This window comes from Purpureocillium lilacinum (assembly GCF_023168085.1).
Source record: "Purpureocillium lilacinum CBS 284.36 DNA, scaffold_1, whole genome shotgun sequence".
In the NCBI taxonomy this organism is placed as follows: Eukaryota; Fungi; Ascomycota; class Sordariomycetes; order Hypocreales; family Ophiocordycipitaceae; genus Purpureocillium; species Purpureocillium lilacinum.
This window is the reverse complement of record NW_027072111.1, coordinates 796,395-818,042: the sequence shown is the minus strand read 5'-3', so window position 1 is coordinate 818,042 and position 21,648 is coordinate 796,395. Positions and strand designations below refer to the sequence as shown.

Genomic DNA, 21,648 nt, shown 5'->3' with positions numbered 1-21,648 from the left:
TCGTGTTGTAGATCGGTCAGACCACTGGTAAAACTGCAGAGGATACGAAAAAGTAGTTCACGTAGGGCTCGGGGCATTTATCAAATTTATACAAGGGGCTTTGTCCGATCCAATCTTGTCATTGCGGTTCTACCGGCTCGTGTGTGCAGTACAGTACTGTCAAGATCCATGCAGTCTCATCCAGCTCCATTTACTTACAGCAGTGTACCGCTCGGTACCAGATATTGGCCTTTGTTCTGTACATTGTGCAGGTGGCATGCATTGTTCATACTGTATCTTGCTCTTTGAACTCGGGCACATCACAGCACGAAACATTCCTGTACCGTGCAACTTGATAACATTTCAGATCGAAATCTCGTTGAGGCTCGGGATCTCCTCCACTCCAGCAAGCCAATTACGTATCATTCATGCGCGCCCTTTGTCCTCCTCCAGCTTGGCGGCTGGTCCCCGAGCGCCCGGGCGCTCCAGCCGGCCAGGACGGCATGTATACAGTGCATACATGGCATGAGAGAGTGTATTGGCCCTTTCCCATTCAGCGTACAGTACCAGTGTCATGAACATGTCCTCATGGCAGCGCAAGTCCCTTGTATAGTGGGGTATCCCTACGAACGGACCCTCACAGTGTATAAGTACCGTAACGCTTACCCGAAAAACCAGACCGCTACAGTACGACATAAAATCACACACGGGAACAGGGCGGCATGAAGAACGGGAAAGACAAAGAGCTGGAGATGGAGAAGGTACGGGCTATTTTGAGACTTCGTCAAATTTGGAAGTAGGTAATTAAGCAGATAGTTGCTCTATTAGCCCGCTGGTCACCGGGCGTAATCAACTAGTGAGTGTACGACATATTTTAACAAGCCAAATCTCTGATCGTCAAAATTCTCCGCACTATATACCATACTATGCAGCACGGTACTGCAGATCATTCAGAGGTGCAGTACGGTTTACCTCGATTTGTAAGCCATAGCAACAAGTTGCGTATATCGTGCGGTATGTTTGCGCTGTACGGTTCTTTTTGAAATAAGGCCATATTTCGCTTTAGGGTTCATCCTTCTCTTCGTCGGGTACAGTACAAGGCGTTGCGGGTGTCGCACTGTAGTTACTTGGCATTTTTAGTGGGGCGACCTTCTCGGCCACTTTTAGCTCTGTGGACCTGGAAGCCAGTAACGGCGAATGCCTTAAATGACAGGCCCACTAAATTTGTTAAGTACTCACAGTGCGACACCCATTACGCCTTTTACTGTTAACGATTGTTCAAGCATCGGTTTCATGCGAAACGAACGTTGCTTCCAAGCCAACACATTGCGTTTCATTACGTGATAATATTGTACATGACTGCGCGCTGTTGTAAATAGGCAAATTTCAACGCGATGTTTCGACTGTCCCGGTCGTATCTTGGCGATTGTCAGGGTTCACATGCGAAAAGGATTAGCGGTTACGCTGGACGTGATGGGAACCCAGAAGCAGCTGTTCCTCACTTATTGTGAAGGCTAGATACAAGACGTAACACGAAGAGAAGAAGAGAAATGGCGTTGGGGGCTGCCCAGGGCCTGGCGCGTTGCCAAGTAACCACCCTCACGGTATCCATGGCCGATCTTGGCTGCTCGACTTGGCGGGTGGTTTTATGGTATCGGTTCTATGTAATGAGGAACACTGCCAGCAATGGTACAGTTGCCGATGAGTGCGACACAAGAGGCCAAGTATCAATCAAATGCTTCGAAACCCCGAAAGAAACTGATTACGCTGTTCTCAGCCAGCGTGTTGCAGTTTTAGCTTAGTAGAGCTTCGGGTCGATCTGCATTAGTTCCAGACAATTTACCAAAGGCATGAGATAAAACACAGTACAAGACCCAAAACCGTACTCCAAGGCAGTATGGATGGGTAGGTCCCACAGTATGGTGGAGAATGACTTGTGAGGTGAGAGTTGGGTTCATGCGCCAAGAGCAGGTATCGCTATATGCACTGTTCCGGGGTCCTTCCTTCAAGCAGGCTGGAGCTTGAAGTGCAGCAAGTAATGATGTGGTCTCGACTGTACTGTATTGCTCGCAGATGATCGTCAGGCTGGAATGAACTTGTGGGGGACCTCCCCGTTTCCCTACAGTTCCATCCTTCCCATCCCCCCTCCCCCCTGCCCTGCGAGCGAAAGTGCGGCGGGAATGACGATGATGGGCACGAGGCAAAGTTTTTGCGGCAGTCCTGTGCTCGTAACATTCAGACCGGCAGCATGAGGCTAAACGGAACCTCAGCTAAAGGATGTCTTCCAATGAGGCAGTGAGTCGCCATGGACAAATATTTGCATTTGCTCCGAGAGAGGACATACATGGCTAAAATGCCATGCGTGCGAGGTGCCACCGGCGTTTTAGCACACCATTAATGTGGAGCCCCCATGGCGCTACGAGATTACCTGAACACTTGGGTCATGTCAATGCATGAAACCGACAAGAGGAGACCCGCCCCAGCCTAGGCAATCGGGCATGAAGGCTAGAATGACGTCGGTGATGGGACAGGAATTGCGACTGACCCTCAAGCTGTCTTTTGATACAGACCTCGTTGCTGTCTACTAGCGTTGGGAATACCGTAGTAATGCCCCGGTTGATTCCATCCGGAGGCTGCCACCGCCGCAAAGGCGATAAGAAAGCTGGGGAAAAAGATTGCTGGTAACATGGCTGACGTCAGATGTGAGGGCTTTCTTCATTGATGCTATAGGAGTGTTTCGCTTCACCGTCTTTGAAGCATGGCAATGTTGTGTATCGATAATTGATGCCAGGAGATGGTATGAATCTTCGAATACGGCCTACCGTAGCAAGGTAGAGTAGGTCTGTACAATGTCTTGCACCCTGCGAATGATTGGACCTTTGGGTCGCGGACCGATGGACCCAAGGTGCTAGCAAGAAAGATATGGACGACCAATGGAAATTCAGCCGGCTTAGTAGCAGTGTCCAGGCTGTTTTCAAAAGACGTCGAAACATGCGAGGACCCAATCATTCACCACCAAAAACGAAAAGCTGAAGAGCACAGTGCAGTAACGAGGTAGGGTTTGGTTTGCAACACATTTGGCTCCAGTCTTGAACTCAAACTTTGACTTCGCTTCCGGTGATGGTCACGTCAGTGTAGGACTGTACCATACAATGCTGTAATGTACAGTACCGTACTATACAGTACTGAATCTACATGCCACGCAGAATACCTATACCACGAAAAGCTTGCGAGAAGCTAGGGACTGTATGTGGGGGATGGCAGTGCGATGAGACACCGTGCGTACTGCTCTGCATCACCCCCGTTTGCCTCTCCCCCCCCCCTTGTCTGGGTGTGCAACATTCTACTTGCCTAGGGCTCTTAGCACTCGACTAAGCCGTGAAAGTAAAGACTCCACGATGTTTTATCCAAGTCTTCCGCGAAAGCGAATCCTTCTTCCAGAGAAGCTCCTCTCGGACAAATCGCCGACCTCGCCAGGTCGCAACGGGCAGGCCATCAAAGCCGCCCGATGTCGATGAATCGCTGGACGCATCGAATTGAGCGGCCAGGCTAGCCGTACGACAAGATTCAAAATTCATCAACGCCCATCTGAAAGCGAAAGACTGTACTCGGGGGCGGGGATCGTGACGACGCGTTTCCGTGAAGGTGGGAGGATCACGAGTAGCGGTGAGCGTAACGTGCGTGATGTGATATTATGTGATATCATTTAACGCCCGGGAAGCTATTAAGCTAAAACCCCTATCAGTGCTGATAGGGGCAAAGAACGTGCTAGGCTAATGAGAGTCTATGTGCGATTGGCATCGGCTCGAAAAACGCTGAGGCTTTGCCTAGTTTCCTTCCTGCCGTTGGTCTGGGTTAGCAGACGCGAAGTTGTGGTTGCCTCAGGCACCAGTGGCGCTCAACCTCGAGGCGACCACAAGCTGCCCTCCAGAGCTGGAGCTCCCCAGAGCAACGCTTCACAGTCTTCTTGCGGCGAGATCTCGCCACGGAGACTTCGCCGACTACCACGAGCGATCTAGTACATAACGATTGGAACGAAAGAAAGCGTAGCGAGGACGCATCAAGACACGACTGACTCCCACAGTGCATGTTGGACATGAAAGTGTAAGCTCCCTGGCCGCTTATCTGCATGAATGTCCCCATTCCCTGAGTTGAAGCTTGTCAGGGTATGCAGTGCTACATCAATCATGGTGATAGTCGACTCGCACGCGGTGGAACTGCACTGAATAAATGACTTCAAACCTGGGTTTGGCAAAACTGCGTTGGAAAAACGCAGTCCTAGGAAGCAGTGCATTCATGTTCCTGAGCACTGTATGGGTTGCCGGTAAATGCCTTGGATATCGGGACCAACACTGGCCGCATTATGCATGGTGCTGCATGCTGCATAAGCTATGATAAGTAAGCATCGGCCCGGCATTCAACTCGGTCAACATCGCCAAATGCTCAACGAATCGAGACCAAGATACGCATCCCTATCAGCATGAAAGCCTCGATTCTCTTGTTTGCCCTGATGGCGGCTGCTTTGCCTGCTGATTTTCTGAGCAATCCCGGGCATAGCCGTGGCATGATTCTGTCCAGAGATGTATTTCCCGCGTCGAACCATTCACCGCGCCATGGCATCCCTCGATCTCATGCCAAACGTGCTAGTCTTCACAACACGTGTGATAGGTCTTTCATGGAAAGCGCTTTGGCGGGCTGCGCGACACAAGCCGCCCAAGCCGCGGATTCAGCAGTCAACGAAACAAGCCCTGTATTTGAAAAAGTCTTCAAGACTAGCGATAAGGGGAAACGTCAACAAGTCGCCGCTCTTTTTCGGCGCATTGCCGAGGAATGCAGGGCCGACAACGGCGGCCGTATTAGCATCACTTGTGAGAGTGAGTGCAAAGGGACGACAGTCGCAACATCAGAAAAGCCTGGAACGAGCATGAACTTCTGTCCGGATAAGTTCTACAAGTTGCCCAACAGCGGGAAGGGCAAAGACTGCATTGACCAAGTACTCGACGCCCCAAGTGTGGTCATTCATGAAATGTCCCATGCACTGGGCGCAAAGGAGGATCATGCGTACGGGATGAAGAATATGCAATCTTTGAGCCCCGAACAACTACTCGACAATGCCGACTCGTATGGATATTTCTCGATGTTTACTGCGCGGGGCTGCAGCGGAGAAGATATTCAGACAAGGCCTGGATCCTCCGGCGACACCCCCAACGCATCTCCCGAGATTTCCGGGACACCTCCCATGGGATCTCCCGATATTCCGAAGATACCCTCAACCGGATCTCCCGAGATACCTCCCAACGCAACCGGATTTCCCGAGATACCTCCAAACGCACCTCCTGAGATTCCCAAGACATCTTCCAACGGGTTTCCAGCACTGACTTCGATCCGGGATGGACCGGCACAGACTCTGGGTGGGGATGGACCGGCACCGAACCCGGGCTGGGATGGACCGACGTCGAACCCGGGCTGGGATGGACCGGCACAGACTCTGGGCGGGGATGGACCGCCACCGAATCTGGGTGTGGATAGCCCGGCACCGAATCTGGGTGTGGATGGACCGGCACCGAACCCGGGCTGGGATGGACCGACGTTGAACCCGGGCTGGGATGGACCGCCACCGAATCTGGGTGTGGATAGCCCGGCACCGAATCTGGGTGTGGATGGACCGGCACCGAACCCGGGCTGGGATGGACCGACGTTGAACCCGGGCTGGGATGGACCGGCACAGACTCTGGGCGGGGATGGACCGCCACCGAATCTGGGTGTGGATGGCCCGGCACCGAATCTGGGTGTGGATGGACCGGCACCGAACCCGGGCTGGGATGGACCGACGTCGAACCCGGGCTGGGGTGGACCGGCACAGACTCTGGGCGGGGATGGACCGCCACCGAATCTGGGTGTGGATGGCCCGGCACCGAATCTGGGTGTGGATCAGTGACTTCATTGAGCCGCGCTAAATTGGCTTTCGAAGGAACATCCAGTCTAGTCCAGTGCTCAACACTAAATGCTCTGGGGACGCCGAAGCAAAATCGGGTATCGAGATGGATTCGGTCAATGTAGTCAAGATGCAGTATATTCGAGAAGGATCATCGCTACATCACCACAGAGTCGATCCTTGTTTAATTCTGTGCGATACGCGCTGATAACCGTCGAACTTTGGCTCGTCTCCACTCTCTTTGTCTCCTTCAACGCGCGGCCTACGATTGTTTGCAATGCTTGAGGCAATTGATTGGGCAATTGATTGGGCAATTGATTGGGGGGCCGAACCACCTTACTACGGGGGCCGTCTTCCGGGGGCCGTGTGGCTGACCCTCCAAATCGGGTAGTCGCCCATTCCATTGTCGTAGTAGATGGCTGGGTATCGTTCCTGTGTCTTTTCCCAGCCATCTGTTTGAATCGCCCAAATACGGCGCTATTATATCGGCATTGTCGCCTGTATCGTAGCAATTACATCCCCTGTTACCAATGCATCAAAGACATCTTCTCTAATGGGCATTTCTTTTCCCCTGCAGCAGCGATAAGGCATGCACGGTAACCCCACCCCATGCTTTGTTTGACCCCGAGCTTCACAACGGCGATGGCGACGACAACGCCCTGTACAACTTATTTGCGACCTGGCCGGAAAGCTACTTCAGCAGCCTTCCTAAGCCGCATGGTAATCGCGGAGTCGATGAGCCCTATTGGGAATTGCGGCAGTCGCCAACCTTTCTCGACGACTGCTTCCGCGGCCGTGGCGCGCGGCGGTTATTCACCCCTGTAGTTCCAGGCCCCGAGCGGCTTGGGAGAGAGCGCTTGCGAGAGCAGGCAGCTTCGGACGACGCCGAGCAACACACAGGAAGCACGGTCCATTTTCGGTCGTCCTTTACTTTCGCCCAAGAGCAAGCCAAGTTCGGCAATTCTCTGGCTTTTAAACTGGCCCAGCATTGCCTGGGACCTGCTCCGCGGCGGGGTGCTCCGGGCCGCCTAAACCCACCACTAGCGGCCTCACCAACGCGAGAATCGCCGCCCCAAAGTCAGCAACAAGAGGAATACGAGGAATGGGACGGCCTATCCGACACATCGTCTAGCAGTCAAGCCGCCTCATTACCTATCCCCAGCCCGCCAATCCCTGGCCCTACCACAGCATCAGTCGATGCTCTTCAATCCCATGTCAAACGAATTCGCAAGGCAGAATGGATTCGGCGTCGTCAGACGCAATGGCTCCGTCAGCCAAACCATGAAGACAAGATATGTGTTTCAGTGCGACCGGTACGGTGAGCCTCGTATGCCAAGAGGGGCAGGGTTCCGCCAGAGGCGATCGCGTAAGTGCGGCTGCCAGTGGAAAGTCATTGCAGAGGCTCTGGAACAAAACGACTACATGCGGACTCTGGGGGCGTTTGCCGACCCTCGGCACGGCCAACACAACCACGACCGCAGCATAAGTCTCTCGGCGCATCCAGTCCATCGGAGGCTTACCGACTCTGTCAAGGCAACAATAGAGGCGACAAGTCGACGTGTCGGGATCAGGGCGCGCGATGTCCGTGGCATTGTTCACGACAAGCATCGCGGGACACACTACACGAGACGGGACATATACAACGCTCGGGCACTCTTGCGACGCGAAAACTCGGCGGATTGGGCCCGACAGCCGCCCTGATTAAGCTGTTTGACGAGAGGAGTGTTCCTTACACTGTGAAGTGGTCGGTAATGGAGCCCGACCGCCTTGTTGGCCTGGTATGAACCCTCCCGTATTGTCTTCGAATGTGGAAGCGCTTTCCGGAAGCAATGAGCTTCGACAACCTAATGTTATCGTCACCGACTACGACCAGCAGATGAAGGCAGCACTGGAAAGCCAGTATCCCGACAGTCAGCAACAGATATGTATTCAGCACATCAATGCAAACGTTCTCCCTAATGCCAAACGGAAGTGGAAGAGCGGAAATGAAGATGCGGAAGACTGCGGAGATGGTGGCCCGAACGCGAGGCTGTCTTCGAGGGATATGGAAGCTGTGCTGGCCGTGGAGAGACAAGATGGCCCACCGAATTAGAGCAACCTCGCCGCGCCTGTGCCTCACAACTATCGTGGCGTCCTCGAACTATGGAAGTTCGTGGCGTTTGCAGAAACAAAAGAAGAGCACGAAAAGGCTTGGGTGCGTTTATGCGGCGAGTTCAACGACCAACAGGCTATACTTATGTACCTCTACAAGACATATCTGCCCATACGAGCGCAGTGGGCACAATGCTTCATCAAAAAGTACCACAATTTCGGGATTCGGGTCACCTCTGGCACCGAGGCCAGCAACAACAATGTCAAGAGTTACCTGCTCAATGGGATGAGCCATCTATACTCACTTGTTGAGGCTATTGAAGCTATGCTGAATGATCAAGAGCGAGACTTCATAGATGCCTGTTCCCGGGATAAGGTACTGACCTCCCGCACATATTCTTGCCCCGGTTCAGAGTATCTGGGGGAGCTTCGTACCGTCATGTATGAGCTAGGACTCGAGCTTGTTACCACAGAACATCGTCGCGCTCTGAGATCAATACCAAGCAGATCACGTCCTTGGCCAGAGCCGATCGGGGATTGCAACGAGGATTGTTCCGTCTCGTGGCAGCTCGGGATTCCTTGCTGCCATACAATCTACAACAAACTAGAAGCGGGCTTGCACTTGACGAAATGGGACGTTCACCCTCGATGGCACCTTAGGGAGCCAACTTCGCACAATGCCTACCGCCGAATTCTCGACCCTAAGATCGCAGCATGTGTCCGAGGCCGGCCGAAGAATGCAACGCAGCCCGTTCCTGAGAGCATGCAAGTTCGGCTCGCCAGCCGTAGTCGGGCAGCAGTGGGCAAGACTGGGCCAGACAGGAAGCCCTCTCGCAAGTCAGCTATCCTTGGACCCGGTAAGCAGACAGGCGTGCGCCAAGCCGGTTGCAGGAGGCAAGCCAGCATACGGAGGCGGCGGTCAGAATGGGAGACGATTTCTGATGAAGAGAAGCGGGAAGCTTGACTAAAGCGGAGACGGAAAAGCTCCCCTGGACAGCCTGCCATTCCATCGCCCTCCGTTACATCAGGTTCTGGTAGCAAAGAAAGGCGTGGGGACTGTATCCATGTGCGGACATAGTTCGGGTTGAGAAAGGACGACTGATCTGGACCCTAAGGGCCGCCAATGGCCGGAAGCAAGTGCTGTTAACGTTCTAGGTGCATGAGCGGCTTGATCTTAGTCCGAATCTATTTGTGGATAGATGCAGGAGCTAGGGGCTTCTCTGCAGCAAGCCTTTCATCGTGTGACTTTCTCCTCGCGTATCGTAATGCTATAGAATTCTGAGATATAAGATCCGGACAGAACCCTTGCCCGAGAAGTCATTGTGTGGCTGAAGACAATATATGGAATGTTGAACTACCCGATTTGGAGGGTCGGCCCACACGGCCCCCTTTAGACGGCCTTCGTAGTAAAGTGGTTAGGCCCCCTAATCAATTGCCTTCTTTTTCCTTCTTGATTCCGGCCAGCAACCGGGTCTGCTGATATCCCCAACTCCGTATCCCACAGGCAGATTTCTTGTTCAGTCATCACCCTGTCTTCCCTACACTCGTCGATCAAGTGATCAGGCGCTCACTGAAAAAGAAAAACGCTCAATTGTGCTCGCGCACCATGTGGCCATCTCACTCCTGCTGCGTGCATGCGCCTCTTCTGACATGTCATCGCGCAGTCTGACCATCAACTTCCATCGCGCACCAACCTCTCCTCCGTTGCAACAACTCTCTGCCGAAGTCCGGAGAAAGTACGCCACCATATAAAGCGAGATCAACCTCTAGCCATGAATGCCCTTCCCATGCTTCCACAGCCCAGATTTGGACTCACCGCCTCACAAGATGTCCGATTCTCAGCACGACCCTCTCTCGGTCGAACGCAGGCCTCTGGATACCCAGAAGTATGCAGGAGGCGACATGGCCATGATGGCATTCTTTCGGCCTGCAACTACTCCGGTCAGGTTCGCTAATCCGGACGATCATCGCATCAAAGGGCTCAATGCCGAGACGCTTGCCAAGGTCCAACTCTCCACTCCCCAATGGCCCTCAACTCCAGATTACGCCCCGCTTCAGGCAGATTCCGGACAGGGGTCACAATCTATCTATTTTAGCTTGAACATCTCCTTGTACAACCAGCAGATTGATGCGTCTGATTGGACCGAGCAACGGTTCTTGATGGTCGGCCGCGTCCATCCGTTTGCCCTGACATGTGAACTGGAACAACGTGACGGCCTGGAGTCGGACAACGATAGCACCATCCAATACACAGTTCCCGCTTTCGTTGTCCGCGATCACAGTTTTCAACCGTACGTTCTCGCACAAGCATCTGTCACTGGCATACTCCCTTTGACTGTTTGTTGCCAGCGTCGCTCCACGCCTTGTTCGCTTGACCCCTTCACACCCAATCATCATGCCGATTGTCTCCTTCACCGGTCCTGTCCTGGGCTCCGGGCATGACCTCCTATGCGAAAACCTAGCCGCTGCTCTTGACGAATCGCAGCTAAAGTGCTGTGGCTTCATTCAAGTCTCCACGTTTCTCTGTCCGGGACAGCCGGAGAAGACGCCCTTCAAAGGATACCATCCATTTCAAGTCTTTGTCATCTTTCCCATTCATGCTAACCCCTGGAATTCGCTCTGCAAGAAAATGGTGGAGAGACGCCACTCTCAATTTCAGCCAGGCGCTCCATTTACTTGCTCGGGCAAGATTGCTGGGCTTCTGGCCCATAGTGCCATGCAACAACCACCGGCACTCGAGCCAGACTACGTTTTCATCGTTGTGCCCGATACTTGGACTTTTCTTGACAAATCCAATTTCAATCAACCGCCAAATCCGCCGGTTTCTCCTACGACGCCAAAGCGCCCTGCGGCTGGTACCTCCGAGTACGACGATGTCGTGGCGCGCTTTACTTCCACCAAGAAACGCCAGCGTCCCGCCGGCAGCGCCGCACCTGCGACGCCCAGTTTCTTACCTCCAGCCTCCGCAAGTACGTCCGTCAAGCGACCGCTCCCTAGCACTCACGAAACTCCAACAAAGGAACCTCGGCGTTCTTCTGACCCATCGACTATTATTGCTGCATGCGATACCGACGACTCTCTCTCGCAAGCAGATCTCGATGGCCGCGACGACAGTGACGGCTCAGTCTCGGCACCGCTCGGCAGTCAGGATATATTCGACCCTGATCCTTCCAAGCCCTCAGCCTCTGATTTATTCCGGCCTCATCGCATCCGCCAGCCACCCAGAAAATATGACACAACAAAATAACATAAGCACTGAAAAAAGAACGAAGTGGATCAGACTGCCTTGTCACACTCAAAATGAACCAAATACACATATCTAGGTCCCGTTTTCCTCTTCACTTCATGCAACAAAACGAGAAACGTCCCTGCTTTCCCACGCCTTCCTATGACATCGGCGGCTGGCAAACCTTCTTATGAATCTTCCAGTCTCTTTTTTGATGATCCATGCTACAGTATCCGACCACCAGGCATCTCCCACATTTCTTAACCCCCATCGTCTTTCCACACACCATACAAACAAGAGCCTGTTTACAATGAGTCCGGGACTCGCTGTTGAGATGGGCTCCTGTCTCACGCATGATAAGCCTCAATTCCTGCCGTAGGGCCATTTCGCACTCGGCCTTTCCACACACACGGCAAAGACGTAGACCCCAATGAGCGGATTTTGTCGTATGGCCCGCTTTCTCCAATCAATTGGCTCCGCCGAACGACTTCTTGGGGGATGGAACGAATATAACGCAACGTTTTCTCGCCGCCATTGCAATAAAATTCCACGCGAATAGGTACGGTCGCCATAGATTCGCCAAATAGCGGCAGTGACGGAGAATGGTAGTTCAAATGTGAATAGTTAGTCAGTCAGCTGCGTGCCTACTCGTCTGTCTTTTAATATAATCCTTCCGCTGCCACAGCTTATAGTCATTGCTTTTTCTTCCAACACATAGCGACCAACCATTCGTGACTCCACTGCCACTCCATCAGGGGCCGCCTTCCCCACTCCGTGCCCAATTGGTACGGAAGGTCTCACCACAGCTGCAGGTCGTCCTGCCCCGCACGACTCGATTTCTCCTGAATCCCCAGCTATATTCATATCTTCATACGCAGATATTCAAAACCCTTGTTTCGAACTTGCAAAATCGCCTGTTTCGTTCCTCAAGGCCTATCTGCGCAGCCCGCGACCGGGTTGCCTTCCCCTGTGCAGTGTATAGGCGACGTGGCTGGAGAAGTGTTTCGGCAGGCTTCCTAACCCGCATGGCAACCGCGGGATTACTGGCACGCAGAATGGCTGACCATTGCAATGCACCAGCTGCGCAGCAAATTGTCTCAAATTTCGAGACACATTATCACCATCAGTCTTGTCGGAATTGTCCGACGCCGGATTTACTGCTGAAGATGCGTCAATCGCGATTCACAACCAGCCAATTTTTGGCTGTCGCCGTATCGCTCGATGCTTTTCCATTATACGCCAACGAATTTGCCAAGACGACCCCGATCCCAGCCATGCACCGCGAAGCTGTCACGCCGCCTGCGTCTATCGCACTAGCCGCTCAGCAGATCCGTTTCTCCGCACTCCTGAAGTCTCTCGACGGGCGTCATCCCCTTGTTAGAAGAGCCTCGCGGAAACCGCCTCGAGCGCACACTCGGAAGCCCAGCGCGGCCCGACGTGTCAAGCCAACGTTCCAGTCGAGGCTGCAACGCACCGACCAACTCCTCCCGAAATGCCATCGCCCGGCGCTCCTGCCGCGCCGCTACTCCGACACAGAAGCCAGCCCTCTGCAGGCTGCAAAGAAAACCGAAACCGCTGGTGACTTCCTCGAATGGCTTGGAACCGCCGCCGCAGTCACGCTCATCGTCTACTCCGACGGGTCGCAACTCCCAAACGGCGCCGTGGGATTCGGCTTTACAGTACACCGGGATAAGCAATCGCTAGTCCAAGGATCGGGCCGCTTAGGCCCATCCCAAGTCTTCGACGCTGAGGCAACCGGGGCCCTAGAAGGCCTTCGGGCCGCTCTCCGCCTGGGCGACACTCGAAGCGAAGTCGTGGTCTGTACCGACAATCTCGCTGTAGCCAGTTGTCTACGAGGCAACCCAGCCGACTCGTCGCAGGACAAGTTCACCAAGTTCCAAGAACTGGCGACCTCGCACGGAAACGTGCAGGTCCGCTGGATACCAGGACACACCAACATACCGGGCAATGAGGAGGCTGACGGCCTCGCCAAAGCGGGCTGTTTGCAGCCTGAAGGACCAGAAGCCATGCCATCGCTGGCCCACCTGCGCCGACTTGCGAGGCAGGAATCGAGAGACGCCTTCAAGGCTTGGTGGTCAACTGAAGCGCCACAGTCATACAAGACTCTGAAACTCAAGGCGACCTCAAGCTGCCCTCCAGAGCTGGCGCTCCCAAGGGCAACGCTCCACAGCCTCCTTGCGGCAAGATCTCGCCACGGAGACTTCGCCGACTACCACGAGCGTTTCAATCATGACGACGCGCGTCTTGACTGCTCATGCGGACGGCGCAAAGCACCAGAGCACCCATTCTACTGCAGGAAAGTACCGCCACGGCTCCGGATGAGGCTGACCCCCTCACCGGCCGACGCGATACACCATGCAGTAGGCAAGGGCTTCAAAGCCTTCGTCGAGATGACGTCGGAGAGCTCCTTTTTCCAAAAGATCTGCCCGCGCCATTAGGCGAAAAACACTCCCTTTCTTCCCTTTTGTTTTGTTTTTGTATGTTTTCCATTGCTGGTCACGGTCGAGCGTAGGGTGTCAATATCAAGCCGCTCATTCACGTAGACCGTTACCAGCACTGCTGCCTACTATCGGTGGCGATAGCTTCAGGCAACCTGGCTTCTGCCTGCCGTGTCTCAGATGCCTGCCTCAATCGGCACAGGTATAAAATACCGACTACAGTCACTCGTTAGATAGAAGAATCAAGAGTCTTTTGTTGCCCAATTCGCTGGGGACCTTCTGCCCGGTCGTCAGTTAGTCATGAATACGTGCAGTGCGACATAGGGCGTTGCCTCGCCCTCCACTCGGCTGAGGCCCTCCACTCCGGTCGCGAGACGCAGCCGGTGAGGAAAAGCCTTCCCAGGCCCATCAGAAAGATGGGTGACGACAGCGACGCATCGTCGCATGCAACTCTACATCCCGCGGACGGGTGCGAGGCCCCGACGAAAAGAGCGCCTTGAGCCGATGAGATGGAAGATGGTGTTTGTTTTGAAATGAGGATGCGTTGGCGGAAACTGCGGGGCGGCCGAATGAGCGCCATTGGTGCTGGTGCCTGAGGCAGCCACAACTCAGTGACTGTTAACCAGGACCAACTGGCAGGAATTTGGCGAAGCACAGCGGTTTGGAGCTGATGTCAATCGTGGATAAACTCTCATTAACCTAGCACGTCCTTTGCCCCGATAGGGGCTTTAGCTTAATAGCTTCCCGGACGTTAAATAATATCACATCACATCACATCACATCTCGTCTGACTAGCCCTACTGAGTGCCGAGCGGCGGGGCTGCGTGGGGGCAGTGGCCGGGGCTTTGTTTACATTGCGCTGGCGAAGTGGGGCGGCCGGATTAACCTCCGGCCGCGTCGGCTGCCTGCCAGACCCCGCTCGCCGGGCCTGGCTGCGGTTAAATTAGCGGCTACAACCGAGTAGGAATACAGTTCAGTTCATTTCAGTTCCAAGGCAAGGTCAATGAAGAGCTGGATGGATATATATACTGCAGTCATTACCCCAGAGTAGGTAGCCAGATATTGAGTGATCAATCTTAGCATTCATCTGGATGAGAAGCGTTCAAAGCTTCTTGACGGACTCCTGTTGAAACGTTTACTGCTCGTCAAATCTAGATTACCTCCTTAAGCAACAGCAAACCTTGGGATCTTGCCTAAGCTCCGTTACAGAATGGCCCTTCGCCGACATAATGCCTTTGCAATTGAGATGCTGGATAGAGAGGCGGGATCCTCCTCTACCTTAGCTAGCCTAGCACATCCTTTACCCCGATAGAGGCTTGGGCACAATAGGTTTCCGGGCGTAATAATATCACATCACATCAGACCACAAGAACTTCAGGTTTAAGCAGTAGAATCAACAGTCCTAGCTTCATTCTTGACTACGGCAACGCCATCGTGGTTCGAGTGCTGCGTCGTCATTTATCGCCATTTGACGCACATCGACACCCCAAAGCAGCGAAAAGACGAAAAGACCTACACAGCGCTCATGAACCACATGTACCTGACGAGAGGATCATAATAACCTTAGTCTTGATTTCGAAACATTCACAGTTGCCTTCAAAAGTGCCATCACAGGTCTAACAGGAGAGATAAACAACCCTCAAGAGAATGAGCCGACCTCAAGAGCAGGGCAAAGATAGCCTCAGTATTGATGATTGTGATGATCCTATTGGCTTCATAACGCTGTGTGTGCCTTCACGATTCCCCTCGCGGATCCAGCAGGGCTGGTATCCACACCGTACATCTTGCATCAAAGCAAAAATCGACAAGGTCTGTTGACTATTACCCTGTCCTGTTTCTCGGAGAAGTAAGCGGTATGTTTTGCATCGATGGACTAGAAATATGCGTGGCGGGTCGTTCCGCTGCTTTCGTCTGCACCGCCGTAATGTAACTCGAACTCTCTCGTCCTCCAGATGATGGCTTTGTCGCTGCCGACGCTTTCGATGCTCTGTCTCCCGGCACCCTCATTATCGGATCTGTCAGTCGTCGCATGGGTCACGATCCCAGTTGTTCCGTCCCGTCGAGACCACACCCCTGCCCCGCCGACAGCAAATGGGTCTGCCCCTCCTGCCACCGAGTCGCCTCTTCTTCTGTCGGCAGAGGAGCGGCCGGCTCCATCCTCTTTTCTCTGCTTGGACCGGAGGGACTGTAACGCGTAGCTGTTATGTGTACAGCAGCCCGAGCCCATATGTGTGTTCATCTTCGTCGTCGCTCCAAACCCAGAATCGAATGCCTGGAGGAATTGGCGAAAGCATGGGAATGTCGCTGCCATCACCGAAAAGTGCATCACGACTTGCGTCATCTGCACTATCTCAGTCCAGTCAAAAGTGACGTCGGGCGTGTCCAGAGATCGCTGCATAAACCCAAGGCGGAAGATGATGGGCACTATAACTAGCAGCTGCACGGAAAACGCGCCCACAACCATGAGTTTCATCTTAAAAGCCATGCTCAGGTCCCAGACCAAAGCAACTGCCATGGCTGATATCACCACCTCTATGAGTATGCTGAACGATTCCACAACTGCCCACCGCATGAACTGCCTGGCATTAGCAAGATTGAAATGCGGGGGTTGCTGGAGGAAGACCTGCCATGTTTCTGCAACCTTCACGAAGAAAACTACTCCAGGGATTCGGCAAACCACATTGAAAGCCGACGACGAACAAAGCTACCACCATCCACATGACCGTGAGGATTATGGCACCGTAGATCACTTTGAGGGTCATTTGCAGGGATCGCCGCATTAGGCGCGCCATCAGCAGGAATATGGCGCATTTGGATGCACAAACTGCCACGATGTAGAGGAGGTTCGCCGCGTAGTTGAGCTTAGAAATCAGCATTCAGCCTCGTTCACTGGGAGGGCGATGCATACGACGTACTTTTACAGCTGCTTCAAGCTCGTGGGCCAACAACACGTCCTTCCTTTGGCCCAGCCCGTTGCGAACGGCGACGAGTGTAATGGCGGACTGCATGATTCCGATGACCTAAACGTGCGCGGACGCGTTAGGGAATCCTACTCAAGGCGCGCCTATTCCACTCACGGTCGCAAAAGACGCCGATGCATCATCGAAACCAAAGGGTCCGTTAATCGTGAGTCTCAAGTAGAGACGTATGCCATAGACTAATGACGTCCATATTACCCCAACAATGGCCGTGATGACGATATAGGCTCTGTGGTCATTGGGTGTGACTGCCAGGTTTGAGCTTGCGAAAAGCGAAGACATGTTTGCATCACATGAGCAGTGAGCATGCGACTCCTGCAGCGGCTTTCTGGAGGTCTGCGATTTACTTAAGCAAGAGGCGAACGGGAGTCTTGGGGTAAAATCGAGTTCCCAAAAGGTAAGCAGGGTCGCAAGATGGGGCTGGCAACCCCAATGCGTCAAGTTGCCCACTCTGCTCAAGTTACATCGCACTAAAATACCCACTTCTGCATCAGAGTCTAGAGCCGAAACCTAAAATGAGGCCAGTGTGGCCTCCATCGTTGAAATTATGCGCATGAAGTCAGCTGTCTGGGCGGAGCGACTCGGCCGCTCCGAACGTTACCGTGCAGAATCGCAGGGCTATCATGGCCTTAGGCTCGTTATGTGGCTCTATTTGCCGCGCTTCGCACAGTACTGTACTGTCCTTCTTGTCTCATGAGTTTTTGCTGGATTGGTAACATCTTCAGTGGTACAACAAGTGCCTCCTTTTACCAAAGAAACGCTCTGGAGCTGGACTTTGTTTTTTCTCAAGTGTTCAAAACTCCAACTACCCTTCTGATCCTCGCTGACGCTAGTGCTGAAAAACTTGCTTTCAACCACGGCCGTCACACCCAAGATGACACCGATGGAATTACCCAAAGACCAAAACAATCTTGAGCTGCGCTGTGTTGGTAACGAAGGCCGTTCCCATGCGGCGGTCGCAGCCAAGATCAAAATTGGCGAAAATTCCCTTGCCTCCGACGAGGGCTTCAACGGAGACCGAACCCAAGATCCGTACACGGGCCACACGTCCAATGATGAGAGAGATATGCAACGCATGGGAAAGAAACAGGAGTTCCAGGTGGGACAAAGCAATGATGGAGTACTGCTTCAGCTATACTGGTGGTAACGCAGGCATCCCAGTAATGAATATATATTCATCATGAGGGCATATTAATTCTTAAGCTTATGCATATGAATAAGAATATAGAGGTTGGCAATGAATAAGTAATTCTTATATTCTTAAGGATCTGGACCCACAGCACCGGGCCGCACCCCATCTCACAGGGCGTCCTCATTATTCTTACTTACACGCACGTGTTTCAAGTTGATTGCTCCGAACGAAGGCTCTAGAAAGATTTAACAAGTTGTAACTACTAAGTAGCGCACCCGATTTTCTCCCGCGCCATGTCCGCTACAAGATGGAAGAACGCAATCCAAAACGTAGAGCGACAGATCTCAGCCATGGACGTCAACATGCCCTCACTGCCCCAATCCAATTCCCCCCCAATCTCTTCCTCCGTACTTCCCTCGGACAGTGTTTCACAAATTGCCAGCACACTGACGGAACCCGATGCATCAACTCAGCATACGACCAAGAGACGAAAGCTGAGAGTCACAACAACATGGGACCACTTTCGAGAAGCACAAGCCAACGAGCCACGCACAACGAGCGGGAGATTGCTACACTACTGCACCCATTGTCGCAATCCATCCTGGTCAACCCACATATCCGGCAACTCCCGCTACCACCTCGAGAAGACTCATCACATCCTTGTTCGAGATGATTCAAAGTCACAGGATAGGCGCCAACTCGTCATCGACAATGCTTTCGCCAGAGCGGCCGTCAAAGGGCTGCCGCAAGCTAGTGAGTCGCAAATGAACACTTTGCGGGGCGCAATCAACATCGACGCCTTTCGCGAGGCACAGATGCTCCTTTGCGCACATAAACATTTGCCACTCAACTTCGTAATGTGGCCGGAATACCAGGCTCTTCTAGTCGCAATATATCCTGCCATTCAACCGTTCCTGACTGACTCCGGTAGCACTGTTGCAAGGGACTTGACCAGGGCCTATGATGCGCATCGCGAGTCCGTGAGGAGATGGCTGAAACGTGCTCGGAGCCTCGTACATATTTCTATGGACGTATGGTCTTCTCCGCAGCGCAAGGCATATATTACGGTTCACGCACAGTGGGTTGAGGAGACCTACAAACCTCGGAAAGCAATGCTAGGGCTACCACACCTCCGTCGGTCTCACGCCGGCGCGGCGATGACTCCTCACCTCATGAAAATTGTCCGGCAGTACCACTTAGCTCAGCAGCTCGGATACTTCACTGGGGACAGTGACACGAAGAACGACACCTGTCTCCGCCAACTAGCCGTGGAGCTGTCGCGAGAATTCGAGGTTACGATTGATCCGGTGTTCGCTCGGACGCGGTGTGCCGGTCATATCATCAACTTGGCTCTTCAAGCTTTTCTCCTTGCCACTAGCGAAAGCGCCTTGAAGGCCGCAGTTGAAGCGACACAGGACGAAGCGAATGATGTAACAGCTGCGGAAGCCTTGCATGACCAGATTCGGGCCACCACCGATCACAGGAGTCTTGACAGGCGCAAGAACCGCCATGATACTGCCGGCTGGCGGAGCATCGGCCCACTGGGCCAACTTCACAACATTGCAATGTTTCATTCGTAATTCCACTATTCACAATGATGCATGGGATGACATTGCAGGAAAAGCGCTCGGAATTGACAACGTCACACGTTGGAACTCATGGTTCCGGCTACTTGATGCGGCCATAACCCAGGAGGGTCCGTTGTCAATACTTCTCAATCAATATCACGACGAGTTGAAGGATGACATCCTTACGCACGATGACTGGCAACTACTCAAAATGACTCATGAGTTCCTGCAGTCGTTCCACCAGGCGACCTTGGAGCAGCAGATGGAATGGGCATCAATAGACCAGGTGCTAGAGAACATGGATATTCTCTTCATGGAGTCTGAGAATGCTAAGGCAAGTGAATGGCGGTACAACCTACCACCAGACCTGCACTAACGTGAAAGCAGGTTAAATACGCCGGCAACGCCCGTATGGTTCATTCCATCCACATGGGTTGGTGGGTTCTCTCAAAGTATTACGAAGAGAGTGATAGGAATCCCATTTATGCCACAGCATTGCTGCTTCATCCGGAGAAGCGCAGGAGGTACCTTGAACGTCACTGGGCACCGGAGTGGAGGCGAACCGCCATTGCCGGCGCACGGCGGCATTGGGCCAAGTACAAGGACCGACCACTGCCGTTGAGTTCTGCAGTCCAGAAGATTTACACCGAGCGACGAGAGGCAACCCCATACGAGCGCATCAGACAGTCAATGAGCGTCTTGAATGAGCCTGGAAACGAGGATGAATTCGAAAAGTTCGTCAACTCCTCCCCCAAGCGTATGACGACACGCACGCCACTTGAATGGTGGTGCCGAGAAGAACAGAGGATTGAGTATCCGCGTTTACTCCAATTGGCCATTGATGTTCTCAGTGTACCGGCCATGTTAGACGACCCGGGGCGGGTATTCTCCTGCGCACGGCGGACAATTTCATGGGACAGGTCACGTCTCACAGCTGATACCATTGAGAAACTTCAATGTATGAGCAATTGGGTGAGGAACGACTTGATCCGCAAAGTCTATGTGTCAGTAGACGACGGTGTCATCGAAGTTGGCGGCGATTACAAAATAAGTGGGGCTTCAGATTTACATTCTTAATAATTTAAAGCTTAAGAATGGATATGAATATAAGGGCAAAGTTATGAATGCATAAGAATATGGCAAAATTATGTATTTATTCATTAGTGGGATGTCTGGTCGCACCCTGCGACAGGTACAGCAGCGGACAACGACCCGGCTCCACGTGTAGCAGTGAAGAGTTCAGCACACTGTGGTCTCGTATGGTCGGGGACAGTGACAGAGTCGGCTTCGAGAGGGCCTGGTCACCCTTTGAACACCTTGATTGAGGCAGACATGTCTTGCCAGGGTAATTGCACTAGCATGGAACCCGAGATTAGCCTTCAAGCCGAAGGCGACGATCGCGCAGCGCACGGATTTAACGGTTAAGCGGTTTCTTATGCGCATTAGTTCGTGCATGCTCACCATGAGCTTATCAATATACTATGCGGCGGGTCAGTCCCAACGCAGCACATGATGCAAAATTTTGACTGTAGCCACCGTGCAGCCAAGGTAGTAATTTGACTGTTAATGCACAGTGCAGATCATTGAGCAAGACGTAAGGATTCGGGGTTCGTATGCTCGATCTGCGAAGCGCTTAAAATACAGCCTAGCTCCACCTCAAGCCATTGCCAAGTAGGCTTTGCGTGACGGGCCGATTGCAGGTCGTATTCGCGCCGCTGTGACCGATAGTGATATTTCACACTGTGTTTCAAGCGATCCGCAGTGCATTTACCTTCCGGTATTGTACACTGATGCCCTGAGGATGGGCGCGACTGTGCTCATGAATCGATCGTGGTATGCCCCTCTTCTCCACTCAGTTGGCATTGGCGAACGGGCTGCTGCGGTATATATATCGTGCACAAAGCGCAATGTGTTCTCCCGGCCATTGCCGTAGGATTCGAAACGGATTGGTACGGCCGCCACGATTTCACAGGATGGAACGGTGCTCCCGGTGACACAATGCGCATGTTGACTGAATACTCATCTGGCGTTCTCTCTACACGATTATCGTATGTTTTCTGCGTCTGCTAACTCGACTTGCTTCTTTGCCCAACACGTAGCGGCACTGCATTGTATCCACCAAGCCACACTGGAACCGTGATTTCCCCGCAAACCTTCCCCCAAATGCCTGGCGCGTCATGCAGGCCCTTCAACCTCGCTACTGAGCCTTCCGTGGCCTACATGTAAACGCCCCACCATTCAAATGCCGTGTCGTCTTTCAGCAATGCCCTCTCATTTCCA

The 21,648-nt window shown here is 53.1% G+C and overlaps 1 protein-coding gene across 1 annotated transcript; it reads left to right on the top strand.

Annotated features, from left to right (window-relative positions):
* Positions 1–4,903: 4,903 nt before the first annotated feature.
* PLICBS_000067 (uncharacterized protein) lies at positions 4,904–5,917 on the top strand (the record flags this gene model as incomplete). The annotated part of the gene is made up of 1 exon (XM_065599501.1): positions 4,904–5,917. The coding sequence occupies one exon, from the start codon at positions 4,904–4,906 to the stop codon at positions 5,915–5,917; it is 1,014 nt and encodes a 337-aa protein (XP_065455573.1).
* Between the last annotated feature and the right edge of the window lie 15,731 nt (positions 5,918–21,648).